The following is a 22575-nucleotide window of genomic DNA, read 5'->3' on the forward strand; positions in this document are numbered from 1 at the left end:
GCAGAAGACAGCCGTCACGTGCGGCTGCAGAGGCTGCAGCAGTACTGCCCTCAACAGTGAGCTCGAAGCCACACGGGCGCTGTTTACCTGAGGCTTCCTCAAGAGCACAGAACAAAGGCCAATCCCAGGGAGAATCTCACCTTCCTCCTCCTCGCCGGTCTCCTCCCCGCTGTCCTCGTCCTGGTCCTCATCTCCCCCCTCAGCACCCTCAGCCGAGCTGCTATCCTCCTCTGAGTCCGTATCTTCCAGCCATTCCTGAGTTTCTTCAAAAACAAAAAGAACAGAGACTCACTGAAGCCTGGGGTGTCAGGAAAAACTGCACGCAGGAGCTGGCCAACTCACAGGACTCCATTTTCTTATCCACAACTGTGACGTGAAACCCAACTCCCCTGTCCTGGACACCCAGGGCCAGCAGAGAAGAGACAGCATCTCCCTGAACTTCAGAGCAGAGAGACAGGGGACACAGAGGACGAGCAGACACCACTCCCTCCATGGACGTGGCCTGTTGAGTGACAGCTGGTCCTCGGGAGACAGCAGCAGGGTGTGATCTGCTGCTCCCCAGACACGGAGCCCCGCATTCTGTCTCGAGTCTTCGTAAAAATGAGTTGGGTCCCATGGCAGTCTGAGGGGAAACGGGGACCTGAGGACTCAAGGGGCCAAGGCAGTTTGGGTAACAGAGACAGGGCCACAGGCTGAACACTTGGGAGCTCGGGGACACAGGAGGGTCTGTTCGGCTGAGTTCCAGCAGAACCACTAGGTGCACCCACAGAAGTTTTGTCCAGGGCTGGTGTCCAGTGCCCTCTGCGGCCCACACCCAGGCAGGCTCTCAGGGTACCCTGGCCAGGGGCGAGAGTCCAAATCCCCACGAGGCTCCTGGCCCAGGGCAGATATGGTGACGGGGGCAGGTGCACTGGAGACAGCCGGCCCAACAGCTGGCGCGTGCCCTCCAGGTAAAGACCCCCCCCCCCCCTCCAGCTTACCTGCATCCATCTCCACCAAGACCTTCCACTCTTCCATCTTATGGAGGTCGAGGCAATACAGGTCATTTAGAGTCACCTGGCGGTCACCGGCTTCAAACATACCCCCGTAGACATACAGCAGCCCATGCTTAACGGCCAGCATGGCACTGGAGCGTGGACAGGGCTCCACCCTGGGGCCAGCCTCCACAGCCCCATCCTCCTCCTCTGGGGGCGGGCAGCTTGCTGAGCCTGGGGCTGTGAGCACTTGTTTAATGGTGACCACGGTCCCGTCCTCGGCCACCACCTCTTTGACCACCTCCAGGGGCTCGGGGGCACTGGCTGCCCCACGCTCCAATTCCCTGGCACCTTCATGGTCCTCTGCTCTGGCCCGCCTTCGCTTCCTCTTCTCCGACTTGGGGCCCTGACAAGGGAATGAGAGCAGAGTGCCTGACCTGAGCAGCAGAGCAGGGGCGGCCCTGCCCCCCAACACACCACAAAGGACTTGTAGGGACAAAGTGCAGGACACCACAGACATCCCTGTATTCTCAGGCAGCAGAGACAGTGGGCAGGCAATGTGGTATCTTCACAGAAGGCCACCAGGCAGAACCCCGGCAGTGCCCTGGCTCCTAGAGCCCTGAAGGTAGCCTGGGGAAAGCCCACCAGGGCCAGCAGAGTGATGAGTGGGTCAACAAAACCTGCTGACCGACAGGTGCCTTGTGGGAAGCAGAACCTGCAGTCCCAACACTCCCATGCAGCTTTCCTTTGGGCCCTCTTCCGCAGGACGACCATCTGCCCTGCCGCTGGCCTCTTAGACCTCACTGCAGCCTGCCTGGACCCTTTTGCTAAGGGGTGGTGGTCATTTCCTCAGAGAATGCATCCTCCCGAGATGATGTCTGCTGCCATGTTGTGTTCAGAAGTTCCAGCATCACTCCCCACAGGCCAACCCGGGGAAAAGCTACGCTCTAGGTACTCAGCTCACCATAGGGACACTGCTGAGAGTCTCACCCGAGGAGCACGGGGGCCTGAGACAAAAACAGTGAGGACAAGACTAACCAGCCCCGGGGTCTGGGCAGGAAGCTCTCCACCCAGCAGAGGCCCCACGTGCAGAACCGCGTGTGCCACTCACTCCGCCAGGCCCTGTGACAGCAGTGTGCCTCTGTGGCAGGCGGATGCACTGCAGTGGGCATGTGGGGCAAGATGCTGATGTGCTTACGCAGACGGTGGGGCTGCCTGCAAGTCCCCTTCTGGGACTGCCACCACTGTTCTGCCAGTCTCAGGCAGCCTTGGGCAGCAGCTGCTCTGATAAGGAGAGCAGAGAGGGTGATGGGAAACCAGGGACAAGCCTGGGCAGCAGACACACAGGCTGTTGCAGAGGACCACAAGTGCCCTCATCAGACGGTGGCCTGGGCAGCTTCTGGCTCTAAATCAAGGCCAGGACAGCAAGGTTGTGCCAGTGGGCACCAGGCCAGAGCCCCAAGCCTGGTCAGCTGGGATGCGTGTGGAAGCAGGATATTCCCTTTGGGAGGGTACACAGGTGCTCTGTGGGGAGGAAGAGGCACTGAGGTGTGAGGGTGGGCTCTGGCCACCACAGCTGCAGCCTGCCTGCCTGGGCGCTCCATGCCAGAGCTCACACCTTCAGCTGTCCCAGGAACCAGCGGCTCCTGGCAGCATCGTAGAAGTACAGGTCGTTGAAGAACATGCCTTCCAGGCTCTCTTCCTCTTCCTTGTCACAGACTCCCCCAAAGAGTAGCACCTGATGATTCGGGGTCATGGCCACCGAAAAGCCAGACCTTGGAGTGGGCTTGACCCCTGAAGGGCTGATCCGGGTCCATGTCCATTTGCCTGTCAATAGAGAACAAAGAAGGTAAGCAGGGCAAGAGACACAGGAGGCTGGGGAGCCCTGGCGCCCAGTGCTGGTCGGTGCAGGCAAATGGCAGCGCCTCACTGTGAGGCTCCCTTTGCAGAAGCAGAACAGGACACAGTTCCACCCTGGGGCTCTGTCCTTCCTCAGGCCCAGCTGTGTGACTCTTCACGGGCCCTCCTCACATTGCCACCTAGTGGCCAGTGCGGGGAGCGTAGGGGCACAGAAGCGGAGCTCAGGAGGGCTGCCCAGGTCCTAGGAGGGTCTCCAGAAAGTCCACATCCAGCAGGTCCCTGTGGGCGGCTGGGGGGGCACAGCCCCACAAGGGGCCAGACAACACTGAACCTCTGCCTGGCGCACACTAGACCCCAGGTTGGTGCCTCTTCCTGCTGGTGACGTCTGCCTTGCATTGCCTTGGCAGGTGCCTCATGGGTGTGAGCTCTCAAAACCTGGTCTGTGTAAAGTGTGAGGCAAAGTCCACCCCTTCCAGAAAAAAGGGTAGACACTTTCCCCTAAAGAACTAAAAAGTAACAGCAGACATTCCACTGGGTAGTGTTGGACATGGCTGTGGACACACCCCACAAGTGGGACTCTGGGCCCACTACTCGTGGGCCACGGCCAACTCATCACAACCAGAAGGTACACAGCTACACCACCAGTGCACACGCACAGGCAGGCAGGACTTTCCAGTCTCTCTCACTGGGGTTGAGCAGTGAGCAGAGTCCAGCCTTCAGGTCCAAGTGCCCTGGTATATAAGGAGCTCGCTGGAGGAGCAAACACCCTCACCTGCAAGTGCAGGACACTGTGGCCACCTGAGAAGTATGTGGTGCAGGACAGTCCTGAGGCTGAAGAATTCTAGGGCAGGAACAAGTAAAGCTACTGTGCGTGGCAATCCCCTCATTTTTCTCCTCCAAGGAGGTCAGAGGACACTGTCACATGGAGGCAGCCCTGGCACCAGAACCCAGGCCTCAGACCCCACCTAGCTCTCTCCCAAGACGCAGGGCTACGGCCTGGAAGGTGGTCACTCCATCTCTTCTGGAAGATACGGGATTTCCCGCCTCTCAGGAGGGGAATACTTCAGGAGCATTCCAGAACTCCACCTCCCGTTGTCATTCACTTGATCTTGAACAAGAACAAAAGTTCCTTAAAATGCCAAGAAACGATTGCAAAGCAACAGCACCTTTACCCTGGCCTCTCACCCCACACCTCCTACACACCTGGCTCTGCACCTTCGGGATCCCAAGAATGTATGCACCCAAAACTGCCTAGAAGGTCCATTCATAGTTATCTCAAAGCACCTCAGGTGTCAGGCGTGGAAGGGACATGGGTGACTGAACGGCACTGGGCCCTTGACAGGTGCTCTGACAGGTCCCCACCCAGTCAGACCAGGCACCACAGCCTTCCTGGGCAGGGTGGCCCAGCCCAGCTCTGAGCTGTGTGCGAGAAGCTCACTGCCACCCCTACATCCACAAGAGGGAGGTGGCCTTTGCCTCTGCCCATAGCCCAACAGGGCCTGCCTCTCAAACCACAGTGAAGCCAAGCCAGCTCCTGCGAGCAGAGCAGTACCTTCTCCCCCATCCTCAGGCTTTAGCAGGAACATGTCTGAGTGCTGGGTACCTCTGTCCACATCTTTCTTGACTCTCTGTAAAAGGAAAAGGAATTGGGTGAGGCCACCTACGGCATCGAGTGCAGCCACCACAGCCCTCAAGCTGGGCACACCTCAAACAGTCCCATCACGCTGGCCATAGCAGCTGTCAGTTGTGTGGCTTGTTCCACGAGGGTAGTCTCACAGTACTAGCAAGTAACCAAGCTCTGTAGGAACATGTGAAGTGCTGAACGGCCATCCAGGAAACAAAGAGCTCTGGCAGGGCCTGCTTTTCTTGAAGACCAGCCCTTCACAGCAGCTGGGGAAGAAATAGCGCTAAAGCCAGGGAACAGGAACCTGAGTGAGTTTCACAGGCCACCTACCCTGTGCACTCAGCATCAGGGGACGCAGTGGCACCTGAGGGAGAGGCCACAATACTAGTTTACACAGTTCCACTATCTCTGTCATCATATAATCTGGCCAAGACAGCAGAGTTCAGATCAGCCGAACCAGGAAGCCAGGGAAAGGAGTAGCTACACATGACACATCCCTAACAGGGCTCCACTGCCCACTGTCCACCTTTGTCTGCAGCCTCAGCTCACTCAGCTGACCACCCCAGGGCCCTTGGACCAGGTCCCTGGAGAGCCATCAAGAGCATCACAACATGGGTGTTGCTAGGGGGAGAAGAGCCACAACACAGCAGGCAGAACACCGTTTCCGGGGACCAAAGTCACGCGGGCTTCCTGGGCTCCACAGAGACAGCCACCACCAAATGTGAGGTGCAAAGCAATGTGAGGAGGGCAAAGGGACGTGCTCCCTGGAGGAACCTGCTTTCCACAGGCCACTTCAGCCAGTCCCAACAGGCACATCAGAACCAGCGGGCCACAGCAGAAAAGGAGAAGGTCCAAGATTGAGAAAGCACTAGGGTTCAGGGCCTGATGGGAGAAGAGCTGAGCACGGGACCTACAGGCGGAGCTGGGAAGTACAGCGGGCACCAGTGCCTGGACCAGAGGCTGCTGTGTGGCACTGCTGACGACTTGCCCACCATCCAACCACCCCAATCACCATGGGCAGCTACTCCACAAACACCCAGCTCTTTCTGAAGGCAGAGATGCAGCTGCCTTCCAGACCCCGGCCTGCACACCACTGCCATTCTACGACAGTCATCAGAACCTTATCCTGACCCCTGGACTTTCAAAATGCGGTGGTAATTTTTAAAAACCAGGCACAATGACAGCAGAGTTTCCTGGGACACGAGTGTGACCTCAACCAGGGCGGCCTGCACAGATGTCTACAGATATAAAACCAAGGAGGCCATTCCTTCTAAGGGCCCCAGCTACCCTTGCAAGTGTGGCCCGCTTGTCAGGGCGCCCAAGTGGCTGCTCAATCACCTTCACCAGGCTAGGCAGTTCAGGCCAGTCCCACGTCTCTCTCAGAGGGCCGCACATGTGCAGGCGGCTGAGGCCCCTTAGCAATGAGAGGTGGGCGAGCGAGGCCAAGGGGAGACACCCAGCTGGTGAGTGAGCGATCACTCTATAGGACTGGGACTGAGGGAGGAGCACATGATGAGGGAGGGTGATGATGAGCAGTGGCCTGCCATGTGGACAACTGCCACGCAGGTGCACTGTTTGAAAAGGCTGCTGCCAAAACAGCTTCTTCCCAAACCTGGAAAGCCCAGCTCCATGTCTAGTCAGCAGGACTGAAAGAACATCCAAGAACTCCGTCTCCCAGTTCCATTTTAAATACTGCTTGAGCAAAGACCTGTCCTCCCATCCAGCCAACAGGCTCTCAGGGGACGCCACATTAGGGTGACTTCTGGAGCCAGCATGCACCCACGCCTCCTCTCTGGCAACTCAGTCCCAACCCTTGCAGCTGAGGATCCCTACTGCCCCGCTGTCCACACTAGACAAGGCCTTGTCCTCTTTCCTTCCCACAGGACGGCGTCCTGAGTGCACCTGAGACCATCTCCACGATAGGGACAGAGCCCAGTGACCACATGAGCAACGGAGCCAGAAGCAGAGATGCTCTTCCCACCTCTTTCCCAGCAAGCACTCCCTGCTTTGCTGCTAAGAACAGGGCAGACAGGTCAGGGCCGTGCAGCTGGGTGTGCCAGGAGGTGATTGGGATCACCTGTGTCCCCTGCAGCACGGGAGCCAGCATCTCCTAGGACAGTGGCAGAGCCCCGTCACCCAGAGCTGGGGGTCACAGGCCTCAGGAAGTCAGGACTTTTCTTGGCTGAGGTCACATGCATCCTCTAGGGTCACACGACCCCAATGCCTGCTTATGCCCCCGGCCATCCAGAAACTCCAATACCAGTGACATTTTGGTATCCTGCTGCTCTCTCGAGGGAGATCTTTTCTCCCAAACCCCAGGCAGACACACCTGAGGTCCATATTAGACAAGAAGAAGGGCATTGCCTTCAGCAGGCCTGTCCTTGGCTGTCCACATGTCCATGGAGGCAGATCACGAAGTACCAAAGCTGTTTCCAAGTACCACCGCTACCCTCCCTGTCCAGGGTCTCCTGGCACCTCCTCTTCCAGGCTGGCTCACAGGCTGCAGAGCCTTAGGAAGCCCTCCCAGTCTCTTTAACAGGAAGACCTCCTATGGACCCTCGACCCCAAAGGCACACTAAGGGATGGCTGCTGCTTGCACACTTGTCTGCCTGCTGGGTCTTTATCATCTTAGAAGTTTTATCTCTCGTCAAGACAGATCCTGTCGTGTTAGGAAGGCATTAGGTGGACCCCAACTAACTCACTGCACAGCAAGAAGAGGACTCCAACACCTGTCAAAAGCACCACAAAGACAGAGTGACAGAGACGCACCCTCATGAACACAGACACAAAGATCCTTCACAGGATAGCAGCAAATTCAGGCACATGGGGAGGACAGACACACCTGTACCAGACTGGGCTATGACAGAAACATGAGGCTAGTTTAACAACAGGAAGTTAATCAAGGTGGCCCGTGGACAAATGAACGAAGAACAGGTACATGACCATTAAAACACAGGAAGTGCACTTAACAAAACCAGACACCCACCACGATGAAGGGCCCCAGCAGACAGGAGGCCAGAAGCTGGACCCTGAAGGACATCTGTGAAGACCTCTGGTGCTGTCCCTGCCAGATGAGGACAGTGCTAGGAGGGCCACCACACACACCTCACCCAATGCCACCGGAGGCCCTGCCTCAGACACAAGGGAACGGGTTAGCAGTCAGGAAGAGCAGGACAGCTGTCCCCTGCACATTATGTGAATGTTCACATGATCTCAGTGCATCTGGAACTACTAAAAATAGCGAGTCTGGTGAGTTCTCACATCACGGAATAAGCACACAGAGGATAAGATGTTTTCAGGCACTAACAGAGAACAATTGGGAAGTCTGATTTCAAGATCTCCCATCACAACAGCATCGATAAAGTAACAAAAGACATGTATGACTGAGAACCACAAACGCTGCTGAAATTAAAGAAAACCAAAATAAGCATGGAGACCATCCACATGCAACAGCTGCAGACTCGGAGATGTCAGCATCCCAGATGTTAGCCTCCGGACTAGAGCGACCCTTGTCACCATTCCTAACAGGCGGGCAGGAGGGTGCCTTCTTGCTTTTTAAGTAGAAACTGACAAGCTGATGCTTGTGGACACGCAAAGAACCTAGAACAGCCAAAACGAGTTTGAAAGGACAAGGGCTAGACACCTCAGCTGCCCACCCTAAGATGTGCTAGGCAGGAACAGTCAGGAGGCATGGGTGGCCCCACAGGGCTGACCAAACAATGGAGGAGGAGAAGGGGGTGAGCCCACGGCAGGGGTCCCCAGGCATCCCAAGGGAAAGCCCTCTGGACAGACGGTGTGGAAGAGCTGACCCCCACAGGACACATGTGGACTCAGCACCTTCACACTCCATAGATGGGGCAAGTCAATGGCAGAACAAAACACAACAGCTGAACTACCAAGTTCACGAAACACGAGAGGCTCTCCCTCACTGAAGGTAGACAGGTCTTCTGAGGTACGGAGAGCAAAGACCTTAAAGCACAACAAACTAGACTTCATCAAGGCAGAGCTTCTGATCCTTGGCAGAACAGGGCCTGCCTCTTAAACCACAGTGAAGCTTCATGGGCAGAGGAAGCCCTGGTGGGGAGCTGGTTGCAGGGAAGACATAGGGACACCAACAAGCTCACGAGAGGCACACAGCAGCAGGGTCAGAGGAACGCGGCGAAAACAGAGAGCCATGAGTGCAGAGGACGCTGCAGGAGCCACAGGCAAGTGGTGCCGGGAAGGCAGAGCAACAGAACTGTCAGGCGGTTTGGGTATAACCTGCAAGCCCAGCTCCACTCAGGGACCCAGAAGGTTCCCTCCCTGGTACTTCTTAAGAGAAACTAAAACATTGCCAGGCGTGGTGGCGCACACTTATAATCCAGCAGCTTGGGAGGCTGAAGCAGGAGGATCGCCAGTTTCAGGCCAGCCTCAGCACTGAGCAACTCAGTAAGGCCCTAGGCAACTTAGCAAGACCCTGTCACAAAATATTTTTAAAAAGGGCTGGGGAATGTGATGTGGTTCAGTATTTATGCGCGCCTGGGTTCAATCCCTGGTACAAAAAAAAAAAAAAACAAAACAAACAAAGATTGCATCGAAGTGCTCATGCAATGTCACACACAGTTGACTGAGAACAGCACAGGAGTCCATCAACACAATGGAAACAGAGGTGTGGGGGCAATGACCTGAACACTGCACAACAAGCACATCTAGCAATGAGAAGAAGCTCAGCACGTGCCTCTGGGGGAGGCAAGGGGTACAGGAGAGCCTGACAGGATGAGGGTGGGCCACACCACACACACATCTATCACACACGCAGGTGGCCTTGCGGTCACAAAGCACCAACGATCTCTACTTGATGGTGTGTACTCATCAGCGCTTGCACTTTCCTGTGAATGATGTAGAAGATGACTGATAGGTGGGTAACGAGTGTGAACAGACCCCTGGCCAAACCAGCTCAGTAGAACAGACAGCCCAGGGCCTGTGTGGGCATGCACGTAGTTGCTGTGCAGTCTGCAAGTTCACCGTGCATTTCAGAATCTCCAAAAGCAAAGGACTTAAAACAGCCATGTGATTCACAACCTGTTGAGGCTGGCCCCATGCAGACAAGCAGCAGGGCAGGAGAAAGCTCTGCTGCTGGCAGAGGACAGCCCACAGCCCCAGGAGCACACGCCACAGACCAGGACTCCAGTGCACATGCCTAAGAACGTGCTGCTGGTGCCGCTTGCAGATATAAGAATAAAAGTCTGTCGGGGGATCCCCAGGAAGATCAACGAGCACCGCCTGTTCTACGACAGAATACCACATGGTTGTCAGTCTCTAGGCCTTAGGGAGAAAGACCTCAAACAGAATTAGTCACACTGCAGTGTTCTAGGACGATTCAGACTAGACCATCAAAAGGACTTAAAAATCTCAATGTAGGTAAGACAAAGAGACTGACATTATGTCTATCCATTTCAAATTCAACAGAGTTGTTTATATTAAACAAATGTCATCCTCTCATTTAGAAGCTTCCATTACTGGTGACATTGACACACAGCAGACCGAAATTCCTCTACTTCCTGCACACCAGGTCTCACCTGCTTCGAATAGCCCCCATAGATGACTATGCTGCCCTGGGGAGTGACGGACATCTGGCAGCCTGACCTGGGCGTGGGCCCGGTTCCTGACGGGGACAGCTTGCTCCACACAAAGGTATCCAGGTTGAAGGAATGCACGTCATTGTAGTAGATGTAATCCCTGGGTGGAACAGAGGAACACAGGCCATCACATTGGGACCACGGAGGACACAGGTCACTGAGAAGTGCACCTGATTTAAATTAAAGCTGAACTAAGTTATCTGTCTGCTCCACACGTAAACTCATACGAAGGACTGCAAACATGTGAGTTTGCATTTGGAAACTAGAAATGATGCCAGCCCACAGAAGCAGATTAACTTAACCTGAAAGTCATACCACATTTCCTCTACCCACTGACAAAATGGCAATCTCCCAGATAATTACATTAGGTTATTCTGTGCGACTATAACACCAACACTGAGTTGTGGTGTCTGACTGAATCACGAGGATGGAGCTATCCACAGCTTGGCAAGAACTGGGGCGAGACCCTGGACTGAAAGGGAGGGGTGTGAATGAGGGGGCACAGCATCCCCAGAACTCAAGGACAGAAGCAGAGTCCGTATCCACAACCTAGGCAAGGCACGAGGAACAGCCTGGGGCACCACCTGGCTCAATGCCCAGGGACATCGCACCGAAAGACAGCCCATAGACAGAACTTGGAAGGGGAATGAGGAGACTTGCTGTCACTAGGTAACTGTCACAGAACAGGACATTGCTCTCCAGCTCTGCGTGACACAGCATTCAACAAGAGGCAAAGGAGAGGATCTACCCTGGTCAGAAGTAACCATTCTTCCTTGGAATGGAAAGAGCAAGGTGGCTCGAGAACATGTGTAAAGTGACAAATCCTGCATGAGAATGCAGGTGCCAGGCGGGTCACTCCCCTGCACACCACAGCTGTGAGGATGGGCCACGGTCTGCTGGCTGCCACTCAGACTTACGCCTCCCACAGAGGACAGACTACCTACTCATGCTGGGCGCTGTCAGTAATGGACTTCTATGCTGCAGGTCAGCTAAGAGCAAGAGCAATGCTCCCAAGCAAATGCAGAGGGTTGGCATTTGGAAGTCAAACCACATCTCCTAGAGCATCACTGCTTTTCTGTAGGTCTGAAATACATCTTAGATCATTTCAAACAAGATAACATATAGTTTTAAAAAATGTTCTGATTTTAAAATGGATACAAGTTAAAACCACTGCAAAACTTGATTTATAACCTGGAAACAAAAAGGAAGGGCTGGCTAATCTTGCCCTGCACACAGCAGGTAATCAGGGCACTGCCAACTCATTCCCCAGCTGCCCTGCATGGTTGCCAAGCTGTATGTGCCCAGAGAGCTGGCCCTGCTTTCAGAGGGCAGTATTTTCCATGTTTACTCAAAATGGTAAAAGGTCTGCCCCTAAATGCTCCAGGAAAGACTTCTGCTGTTGGTACCAACCTTGTGCTCTCGTGGAATCCACCAAAAAGGATTAACTGTCTTTTCCATGCCACCATCCGATGTCCACTCCGGCCAGAAGGACCCCCAGCTGATCTAAAATAAAGGGGAGGGGGAGTTATTCCAGTTGCTTTTTAAAAAACGACATTTTACATTTTTTTGTTCTAAGTACTTGATGAGTACCATTTAATTTGATCACAAGCTACTAAAACCATCCTGACAGTCTAGCTAGCTATTATATAACTTCTAGTATAAAACAGAAGAAAATCTCTGTGGCCTTGAAGTAGGTAAAGATTTTTTGGGCAGAACATAAGTAAAGTAGGTTCCATCTAATAAAGAATGTCAAAATGCATGCACCACTGAGCCAGGTGTGGTGGTCACACCTGTGGTCACAGCAGCAACACAGGAGGCTGAGGTAGGAGGATCAGCAACTTAGTGAGACCCTGTCTCAAAATAAAAAATAAAAAGGGCTCAGTGGTTAAGCTCCCTCAGGTTCAATCCCCAGGACCAACGATCAAACAAAACAAAGCAGACACCATGGAAAGAGCAAGGTAGCAACAGACTAAGAAAAACCCTTTCAGATACCACTAGCAGGCGCACACACAATTCCATCTTAATGCTATAATGAATAACCCTATAAAACACTGGCACAACCGGACAGAGGGCATGCACCCTTGATCCCAGCAACTCCCAGGTCGAGGCAGAAGGTCCCAAGCCTGGGGCCAGAGCAACTTAGTGAGGCCTTCTCTCAAATTAAAGGGCTGGGAGTGTGGCTCAGTGGCAGAGTGCTTGCACAGCAAGTGTAATCCCTGGCAGAGAAAAAAATCCATAAAACAAAAACGGCAAAAATATGAATAGGAAGTTCATAAGGTATCGGTGGAAAAAAAAGAAAGACGTAAAAATGGTCAACAAAAATACAAAAACGCTCAACATATCATTAGTGGTCAGGGAATGCAAACTAAAGCCCCGCAGCTTCCTGCCACCACCATGGAGCACGTGAGAAGAAACGCCACGTGTCCCATCAGCACTGGATGAGCCTGAGCCCTACAGTCACTCTGAGGGCTTCCTGATCACCAGGAAGAACTGGGTCCCAAAAGGCTAACACACACTCAGAGGCTTTCTCCCAATCGCAGGGTGCAGTGGAAGGTGGACACTCTGGGCAACACACGCACATCTCCAGACACAGCCAGTGCTGACAGAGCTCCAGACCACGGTGACTCCACTTAGACGAGAGCTTCACAAAATTAACGTGGGGCTGATGGCAGCTGCAGGGGACGGGGCTGGGAAGGAACTTGGTGGGGCGGTGGATATGTTCTGCATCTCAGCTGCAGCAGCTGACACTCACCTACCTGTACACCCAGAAGGTGTGCATTTTTTTGTAACTGTACCTCAATAAAACAAATGTGAAAATACACAGCAATAAAAAAGCAACAGAAAAAAACAAGTAATTCTTAAGAATATACAAATAATGGAAACCAAAAACATAATCAACCTGTAATTGAAGAACTACAGATCAAAGTAGACAGACCATGCACCTCCATCTGAGCAAGAGTTTTAAAATTCAGATTAAGATATTTCTCGTCACAGGAAGTGCTTGTAAAACAATAATGGAAAAGCAGGTGACTCAACACATCTCTGAACGGGCTTCTAGGGGCTTCGTTTCTCTCCAGCTTCTTGCATTTCCTGAGCCTTCTCCAGTGAGCACAAGCCTGGCTCACACCAAGAGAGGGCGTGGCTGCAGGCTGCAGCACAGCACAGGGAGTCTTGCCTGGAGAGCTAGAACAGCTAACACCAGGGCAGGGTCTTGTCAAGAGCCAGCAAGGCCACCAGGGGACGATCCCAAGACCATGGCAAGGGATGAGCCTCAACCACCTGGCCCTCCCGCTGACCCCGAGATGGCTCAACTCCAGGCTGCAGAGCGGTAGTCACAACCCGAATCACACATGTTGACACCTATTTCTACAATGCATTATTTCTCATTTATTTTTTGTGCACGCTATACAGCTGTCCCCAAAATGCACATGTAAAATTCCACAAATGGCATGTGTCCTACAGAATCTCACAGCCTCGCTGTCCACAGAATGTCAGCGGAAGCAAGCACTCCTCCTGACACTGCATCCTACAGGCCTCAGCCCCTCAGGGGGCCTCATCACCTGCTGATGCCTGAGGGGACCACAGTGTAGCAGAACCTTCTTTCTATTCTCAGGGGGCTTTTCAGGCCTAGCTCCTATATCTTACACTTACAGAAGTCTTACATGTAAATTCCATGTTGAAAGATTTGGTTCTTTGAAGATGGATTTGGATGCTGAATTTGTTAACCAATTTACCTGCTTTCTGTCCTGGCTTTCTATTACCCACGAATTTAGTAACCAGGTTTTTTGCCAAAATTCACAATCACAAATACAAAATGTGACAAGGCTCAGAAGAGAGGGTCTGGGGCACACTACGACAACACTACAGGAGGCTTGCTGGGAACTATCTGGCTCTCACCACAGCACAGGCCCAGCTCTCAGTGAGCTGCCCCTGTCCCAAGACAAAGGACAGTGCAGACACCTGCCCTCCACACACTGCTCAGGCACATCAGATGGAAGGAACACCACACACTGAGCACAGGGCCACGTTCCTTTCTGAGAAGTGTTCTGATATGTCACTTTATAAGAAGGATCCAGGGAAGAGACTTTCATTCAGCTCTAAGCCACTGTGCTCACAGGTACGTCTACTCCACAACAGACACAGAGGAGACCCTAGATGCTTCCAGTGTCCGTCCAGTAATGGGTGCCAAGGCCCATCGGCCAGCTGGTTACCTCTGACGCACAAGAGCCCATGAGACTGGGGACTGATTTCTGCCAGCTTCCTGTACAGAAAGCCCCTGGGTGTCTCAGCCTCCAGCTTTGTCAAGAATGAAGGACTCAGCCCAATGTTTCGTGGCAGCAGTCAAGTGCCACTGTGTAACTAAAAGAATAATCTATTTCTCTTTGGAAAATAAAGCTACCCCTTCCAAAAAAAGATAAGAGAAGAAAAGAAGGCCAGGCTTTTCAATTGCTGTCAGTCCTAAATGTAGAGTCCTCACGAATCAGCGTGACCCACTCAGGCAGATGTCTATATACAGCACAAACATAATGCTGTGGGTGCCAGAGCACTCAGCTCATTGGGGGATGTGCACAGAATGGCATTCCCATGGGGCATACTGCCAGCCATTGTCACCAGGCCACCTACTGGGCCACTGTGATGACATTCACAGGAGATGTCTGAGCATCAGACAGCTACACAGGCTCAGCAAGCAAACAGCCGAGCACTCAGCACACGTGATAAAACTCACAGCTGTAAACACACAGTACAGCCCCGAGGCCTTTGATGGGCAAAGGAACAGCTCCTATCATGACCCTGAGATTCGAGGTCACACAGCTGACCCAACAGGGAACGAGGTCCAGTAGTGCACCCTGCAAGCACAGGCCCAGGACAGCCCAAGCAGGACACAGTGCAAGAGCAGGCCCTTCTGTTCCCCAAAGCACTCCTCTGCAGCTCGGCCCTACTTTTCGTGCACCACACCCACCAAACAAGTGAGGGTATTCAATCCCAGCAGGCAGGATCAGTAGCCATCTCTCAGATTCAGACAGCCTGGACGTATAATGTCCCTGTGTTGCTCAAACCAAGACCACTAACAGTGAAAGCACCACTGGTACAGTGCTCATTCAGGATGGGCACGGTTCTCCTGTGTGCACTTATACCTCACGGTGCACGTATTACCTTTATTCCTGTTTCACAGATGAGAAAATCGAGGCCCACCTATAAGCCAAGAAGCCCAGCAGGCAGTATATGGCAGAGCCAGAACTTAGACCATAACAGTGTGGTGTCAACCACCATCAAGCTCAGGCCTCAGCACCTGCAGATGTGTCAAAAACTGGCTACTCGTCCTAACACATGTTCAACTTCACATATCCCATGCTCTACCCCCTTAGTGTTGCTACAGACTGGTCACACTCTAGCCACAATGAGCCTCCTTACACAGCAGAACAGCTGCAGACATGTAGCAGGCAGTCCACACCCAAGAGACGTGCAGGCCATGAGCTGACCCAGCTCACCTGGGCAGAGGGAAGCATCTGGGTGCCACTGGCAGCTCCACACTGGGATGTGGCACCACTGACTCCAGCAGACGCCTTGATGCCCTCCGCACAGGGCTGAAAAACACCTCCGACTCATTTTGCTAATAAGTCTTTTCTAGGCACTAACATGTTGACACTCAGAGGGTTTAGCTACAGACCAAATGCTGGATCCTTCCTCAAATCAGGAAGAAACAGCACACACACACACACACACACACACATTAACAAAATTTTCTTGCTCCTCTACTAAGCAATTTGATGCATATAAACATGTGGAAACCACCCAAGTGTACAATAACAGACGGATGGACACCGAGGCAGGGGACTGTCATTCATCCCTAAGGAGGAACAAAGACCTCACACCTGCTACAATATGAGCGACCTCGATGTGTGACACCCAGTGACAGCAAGCACAAGAGAACAGACGTGTACTGCAGGACCCCATTCATGTGCAATTCCCAGAACAGGCAAACCCACGGAGACAGACAGTGGGGAACTGGAAGACCGAGGGAGGCTGCGAGGAAAGGCATGGAGTTTCTCTTCAGGTGGTGGGAATGTTCTAGATGACAGTGCTGCCTGCATACTCCGAACATGCTAAAACAACTGAACTGTACATTTTTAAGGAGTCACTTATGGCATGTCACACAGCAAAGCAGCCACAAAAGCCACTGAACAGGTGCTGTAGCGTGACAGCCTCTGTTCAGCAACTTGGCAGCAGGGGAAGGCGCCTCCTGCTGTCCCTGCCTCCTCCCCAGGGGCCAGGCCCTGGCCCCACGGCCCACCTATCTTGTGGAGAGACATCTGCAGAGGCCAGTGGCCAGGCTTTCTGTTGCTGCGGGTCCAGCTGCTCTGCTGGTGAACAGACAGACCTTCTACGCAGCCTCATGCTTGTTCCCGGCCCTCTCTCTGCAGCCCACCACCGAACAGGAGCCCGAGCCCCACCCTGATGACCGTTCCCTCCCCTCACTGGAGACGACAAACATGGCTGGCACACAGAAGCTATGCTGCCGACTCAACCATGGGCCCTTCTCACTCCAGACAGCCTGAAGGAAATCTCCCAACAGCTGCTAAAGCAGTCATATGTGTCTGACATCCTCAGAGGAAGCGGCAGCTGACACTGCACTAGCACTAGGGTTCTCTGATGGGGGTATGACACCAGTGCACATCACACTCCCAAGCACAAGTGACCACTCACTGTCAAGGTGATGAATAAACACCCACTGGAACGGCAAGAGCATGAGGCTGGAGATGCCACAGGAACGGGTGCTGGTCACATCAGTCAGCACGGAGTCTGGAAGATGCTTGCCCATCACACAAGGGTGCCACAGCACAAAGCATCACCCTGTGCCGCAGCAGACTCACAGCAATATACACCGTTGTCTATCACCAGACAAGGAAAGGACAGGACCACCTATAAGCACTGCAGCTGTAGCTTTCAGAACATACCAGGCCAAATGCAGGACAAGTGAATGGACCCCGGCCACATGCAAGAGACGAGTCTCTCAAGATTCACATTCATGAGAGAGTGTATTCTGATGAGCCCGTGTAGTGGATGCATGAGCCCAGCAAGACAAACCCAGCATGGCGGGCCACAGTCACAAGTGAGGTGGACGGGAGAGCCTCATTTTCCTGACTTCCAAATTAATACTCAAAATGAGCTCTATCGCTCCAATCCAAGATGCTCACATGTGCCCCTCCTGGACCAGGGATCGCACCCTGGCTACCAAGGCCAGTATCTCTGGATCTGTCCACCTTCCCTGTCTCCCTCATCAGCAAACACTCAAGCCACTCAGAGTCAGAAACTGCCGCGGTCTGGCCGGGCACAAATCACGAGCCACTCAAGCAGGAACAAACTTGATTTCTGAACTCCACCAGCACACTCCCCGGGAACTCTCCCGAACGCCACCCAGGCCGCTCCTTCAGGAACACACCACACACCAACTGGAACTCCCTCTCCCGGGCTCTGCGCGCACTCACTCTCGGAACCCCGCGAGGACTCAACGGGAACTCCAAAGTAGCGGGCGTCCGATGCAGCAAGAGCCATCCTATTACCGGACAGTAGAGGTCTAATATACAATTGAATCAATCCAGCATCATCTTAACGGCTCACCTCTCAACCAATACTATTGGCAAAATGCCAGGGGCCATTCCGACTCGGCTGTGGCTCTCAACAAGAAACCATCACCAGCTAGCTCCACACAGAGATCTGTACAGAAAAAATAAAGCACATAAAGTAGCCATCGTCCTGCAGGCTGCCACCAAGGAGCAAAAAAAATGGCAGCTACATTTAAGGTTTGCACTCTCACCTGAGTAAAAAAAAAAAAAGGCTTCCCCAGTTTGTGCAATACACTTTAAACCTCTCCTGTTTTCATAATAGGAAGCATCTAAGTAATGAGCTGCTTACTAGTACCACCTCCGGCTTAAGCCAGCTGCCTCCATATCTTGCAGATGCAATCCAGCCCAACTGCTGGAACACACTGAGGTGAGAGGGACAGTGGCAGGGCCACCCCCTGAGTGACCACACCTCAAGAGTGCTCCTGTGTCCTTGGAAGAGAAACGAAACAGCAAAGCCTGCAGACAGGAGAAAATGTTCATGCCACAAATGGCTCAGAGTGTCACCACAGCCATGTCCCACAGCGGTGCCAGCCAACCGTAGGCCTGAGGGGAGCTACCAGGTGAAGCGAAAGCTCTTGAGGACCTGCTACCTGTGCCCACTTCAGTTATGGATGGAAACTGCTGAGGCTGATAAAATGCACTAAACATCAAGAATACGTTTTTCAAAAAAGGACCCAACAAGCAAATAAGCACAACTGGGTTTTGAAAGGAATAATTAAAGCAAAACAAAAGAGAATAAACATGGTCTGGGTCTACACAAATTTGAGTTAAGGTTCAATATATATGTGGCAAAAACAATTTTTAGTATGAAATAATTTCCTGGTTGTGGTGCCTCCTGAGTAACCTTTCCCAGTGCCGCACAAGAAAGGGAAGTGCAACTGGGCTCCTCAGCCCTGTGCTAATGTCGGCCTGTTGGAAGCCTGGCCAACACGGCTGTGGGCTGTACCAAGCAGGCAGAAGCGGCACACCTTTCTCTGTCTGGGGAGGCAGAGGATATATTACCAAAAGAGCCTGGTAGAGCCTCCGTTCTCAGTGGCTGCTGCCAGGCCCAGCTGCCAGGGCTGTGCAAACCACAGAACCAGCCCAGCTTCCTGAGGAGGAACGTACAGGCTGGTCCCTGCGACCTGCGCCACATTCCCACCCCCACCCCCACCCCACTCAGAATGAGCACTTCCTTTGAGGAAAGCACACCCAAGGGATCGGCTTCGTTTATGGCATGCTTGAGCCCCAGAATTGCCTTCCGCCCCACACCTGGGAAAAGACAGAGGGCCCACTGCCAGGAGCAGCAGAGGTGATGTGGGAGGAGCGCGGAAACAGGCTCGAACACACTGGCAGTGCAGCCCAGGCACCACTGGGCAGCCGGCAGCCTTCCTCATCCAGGCCTCCCTGTGCAGGTCCAAAGAGAGCATGAGCCTTTCCTCCACAGCTCAGTCACCACTGGGGCCTATAACCAGGGCCCCACCAGCCCTGCTCCCTCGTGCAGAACACGGCACAAAAGGGCAAGTCCAGGGCTCGGCTCCTGTCCGGGACCTTACCTGACTTGCTCCCAGGTCTTGGTGGCCAAGTGCAGGACCCAGAGGTCCTTGTAATGGTAGAACTGCTCTCCATCGGGAGACGCAAACTCCCCACCGAAGACCCACAGCTGTCCGCCGCCCTGAGGTACCACCACAGTCTGTCAAAAGAAAGGCAACAAGTCAGGCCAGGCAAGAGAAGCCAGCCAGTCCCAGAGGGCCAGAGAGCTTGGGAACCAGCCAACATCTCCTGCCTCTGGGGGAAGAATCCTGAAATCCTCTGCGAGGCACACTGTCCTCAGTCAGAACTCCACTACACTTTCATGCCCTCCCAGACTGCAAAATGAGCTTCCACTTAAAGGCACACAATGCCATAGCCTGTTAAAATGGAACATAACAATAGTTATAACACAAGCCAACCCTACTTTCTCTTTATTAAATATCTACAATAAAGCTGTTTCAATCCTCATTACCCTTTCCTAGCACTACACACCTAAAACTACCCCCAGAAATTACAACATGCACGTGTAATACAGAAACATCTGTGGAGTGTCACTAACGTTCACTTCTGAAGATGGAAAGGTAGGAGTGGCTATGCTTTGAAAGGCCCTCTCATCCACACGACAGACTGAAAACAGGCTCTCTCTGGTGCTGTGGTCCTAGGGCTCCACCCTCACCAGTGATCAGTGATGGCAGGGGGGCTTTGTCAAAACAGTGGGTTCTCCTGATGCTCAATGCCCTCTGCCATGTTATAACATAGCACCGGAGACTGGCACTCAGCATTGAACTTCCTAGCCCCAGAACTGTGAGAAATAAACCTCTGTTCTTAATACAACTACCCAGACTATGATACTGTGTTACAGTACACAAAATGGATCATGACGAGTGAAAGCTGGGGTCTCTGGACCACTACCATGGGAAGCGTTCCCTGGGCTGAACCAGTGCAGAAGACCTGAGGATAGCAGGGGGCAAACCCACAAGGTCTCCAACAGCTACAGCAGGGGCACTCCTCAACAGTCATTAGACACGGCTAACAAAAAGGAGGACACGGGCTCTAGGCGTGAGGCCCACAGGACTTGCTCCTCTGGGGACTCTGGCAGTAGAGTCTCCAGAGAAAGCCAATTCCACTGCTCTGGGCCCAAAGTGAGGCAGCACATCACGGGGAAGGGCCCAGCAGAGGACAGCTCCAAGTTCTCGGTGGTCATCAGGAAGCAGAAGGGGGAAGGGTCACGGGGCAGAGAACTCACCTCCGCAGCCACGCCTACTTGCCTACAGTTACCACCCAGTCCAGTCAGTCCATTCAAACCAGGATGGACCGATCAGGCCACCGCTCTCACAGTCCACTCAAGACAATACTCACCCTCTGTTGAAAGATGGAAACAGGCCACTTTCACAAAGCCCAGCACCTAACCACACAGTACTAGTAGGAAACTGTGAACCCAGGAAGGAGAAAGCTCAGTCCACGGAACCGCCCTAGAAGTGGCTAGTCAGCACAGCTGGTCAAAGTGGCAAAGATGGGAGAACTGGCAGACAAGGACTTTAAAACACACACTATGTTCAAAGATTTAAAAGAAAACAACGTAAGAGAAATAGAAGCTGCGATCAAGAACCACACAAGTGCTAGGGCTTTTCAATACAGACTACAGAATGAAATATGTTTCATTAGTTCACAGAGCACAGACTGATCCTGGAGACAACAAACAGAAACTACACCAAATTAAACAGAAATTTTTAAAAAACCAGAGTGGGAGAGGGAAAGATTATCAGGCTGGATAACATTAAACAGTCTAACATATATGCAACTCAAAGAAAATCAAAGATAGAGCAAAACTGAACTGAAGGAAAAGCAATAATAAAGAGAAATCTTCTAAGCATCCTTGGGAAGGAAAGACAGGTATGAAACACACAGGCGAGTTAAGAACAAACGGCCAAATGGGCAGCCTCATACAGGAGAGTTAAGGCTGGAGCCCTGGGGTGGGGGTGGGGGTGGGGGGGTCAAAGGTAGAGTTCTGCACAGCAGGCTCAAGGCTTGGGCCCACCCAGCACACACACACACACACACACACACATAAACACACACACTAACAACCACGAGCCTCTCAAAAGAAAAAAATATCATAAAACAGGACCTCTCTCAAATGCTCAAAGAAAACTGTTATCAGAACTCCATATCCAGCAAAAATAACCTTCAAAATGAAGACATTTTTCTCTAGCAAAGCTGAAAAAAACTTGTTTGCAGCAGACCTGTTCAAGAAATGACCAGAGACGTTCTTCAGACTGGGGACATTACCAACAGAAAACCTGGATTTACACAAAGGAATGAAGGATGCTGGAAAAGGTAAATAAATCAACATAAGATTCTTTCTCCTTTTAAAATTTCTTTAAAAAACAAGTCTAAATCAAAAAGAGTAACACTGCATTGTAAGGTTTATAAAATACACAGAAGATATTTGTCAATAATAGCACAAAGAACAGAAGGAAACATGTGGGCCTCCACCATAGTTCTTCCAGTTTATGAGACGTGGCACAGTATTTGAAAACAGACCACCATAAGATGAGCAAGTACACTGCAAACCACAGAGCAATCACTAAAACAAATGGGGAACTGCTGATAAGCCAAGAGGAAAACTAAAATGAAATATTAAAAGGCAAAAGAAGGCAGGAAGAAACACAAAGTATAGAAATACAGAACAGCTGGGACGAAACAGCAGGAACCTGATGACAGAATCAGTAATTACACTGAAGATGAGGGGAATACACACCAATTAAAAAGCAAAGACCATGGAGTTGGGAGCGGATGTGGAACCAACACAGTCATAGCACTGTTTATAAGAAGTGCACTTTAAATAGTCAGGGGTCAAAAAGGTCAAGAGTCAGAGGAAGGGAAAAGTTGTAGCAGGCAATCCTGAGCCTGAGATAAGGAGGCAGCCCAGCGATAAGGAGGCAGCTGTGTAACCGCAGACAAAGGAACCTGAGAACAGCTAAGGTCATCAGGCAGAGTCAGCAAGACCAGGGAAGAACTAGCCACCACCAGCCACCCCACTAACAAGGCGCTATATACAACAGCTAGAGAACACAAGTGCTTCAGCAACCCGCACAGGACAGGCACCCAGACAGGACAATTTAGGCCAAAACGTAAATCTCAAACATGAAAGGACTGAATCATACAATTTGCTCTCCACAACAGAATTAGACACGAATAACAACAGGCCTCTTGAAAAATCCCCAAATATTCATAAATTAAACAACACACTTCTAACCTCTGTAACCATGGGTCAGAGAAGACATCTAAAGCGCCTTACTTCAATCAGAGTGACACAAAACACAGCAGGTCCAGTGTACAAGGAGCAGTGAGGCAATGTC

The 22575-nt window shown here is 52.2% G+C and overlaps 1 protein-coding gene across 4 annotated transcripts in view; it reads right to left on the minus strand.

Moving 5' to 3' along the window:
- Positions 1–22575, minus strand: part of Klhdc4 (kelch domain containing 4) — a 41004-nt gene that overhangs the window by 223 nt on the left and 18206 nt on the right. For 2 of the 4 annotated variants that reach the window (XM_046434933.2, XM_046434929.2), the window contains 7 exons: positions 19237–19373; positions 11487–11579; positions 10017–10176; positions 4387–4462; positions 2593–2801; positions 981–1380; positions 141–263 (listed from right to left, as the gene is read on the minus strand). In XM_046434933.2, coding sequence (XP_046290889.1) covers positions 141–263; positions 981–1380; positions 2593–2801; positions 4387–4462; positions 10017–10176; positions 11487–11542 — 1024 coding nt within the window. In that variant the 5' untranslated portion in view covers positions 11543–11579; positions 19237–19373. Of the gene's footprint in view, positions 1–140; positions 264–980; positions 1381–2592; positions 2802–4386; positions 4463–10016; positions 10177–11486; positions 11580–17696; positions 17772–19236; positions 19374–22575 lie in introns of those variants that run through there. The other 2 variants (XM_046434932.2, XM_046434930.2) reach the window with 2 other exon arrangements.

The sequence above is a fragment of the Marmota monax genome, unplaced genomic scaffold (genome assembly GCF_021218885.2).
Source record: "Marmota monax isolate L192 unplaced genomic scaffold, Marmota_monax_Labrador192_F-V1.1 WCK01_AAM20220418_F8-fsc00024, whole genome shotgun sequence".
Lineage (NCBI taxonomy): Eukaryota > Metazoa > Chordata > Mammalia > Rodentia > Sciuridae > Marmota > Marmota monax.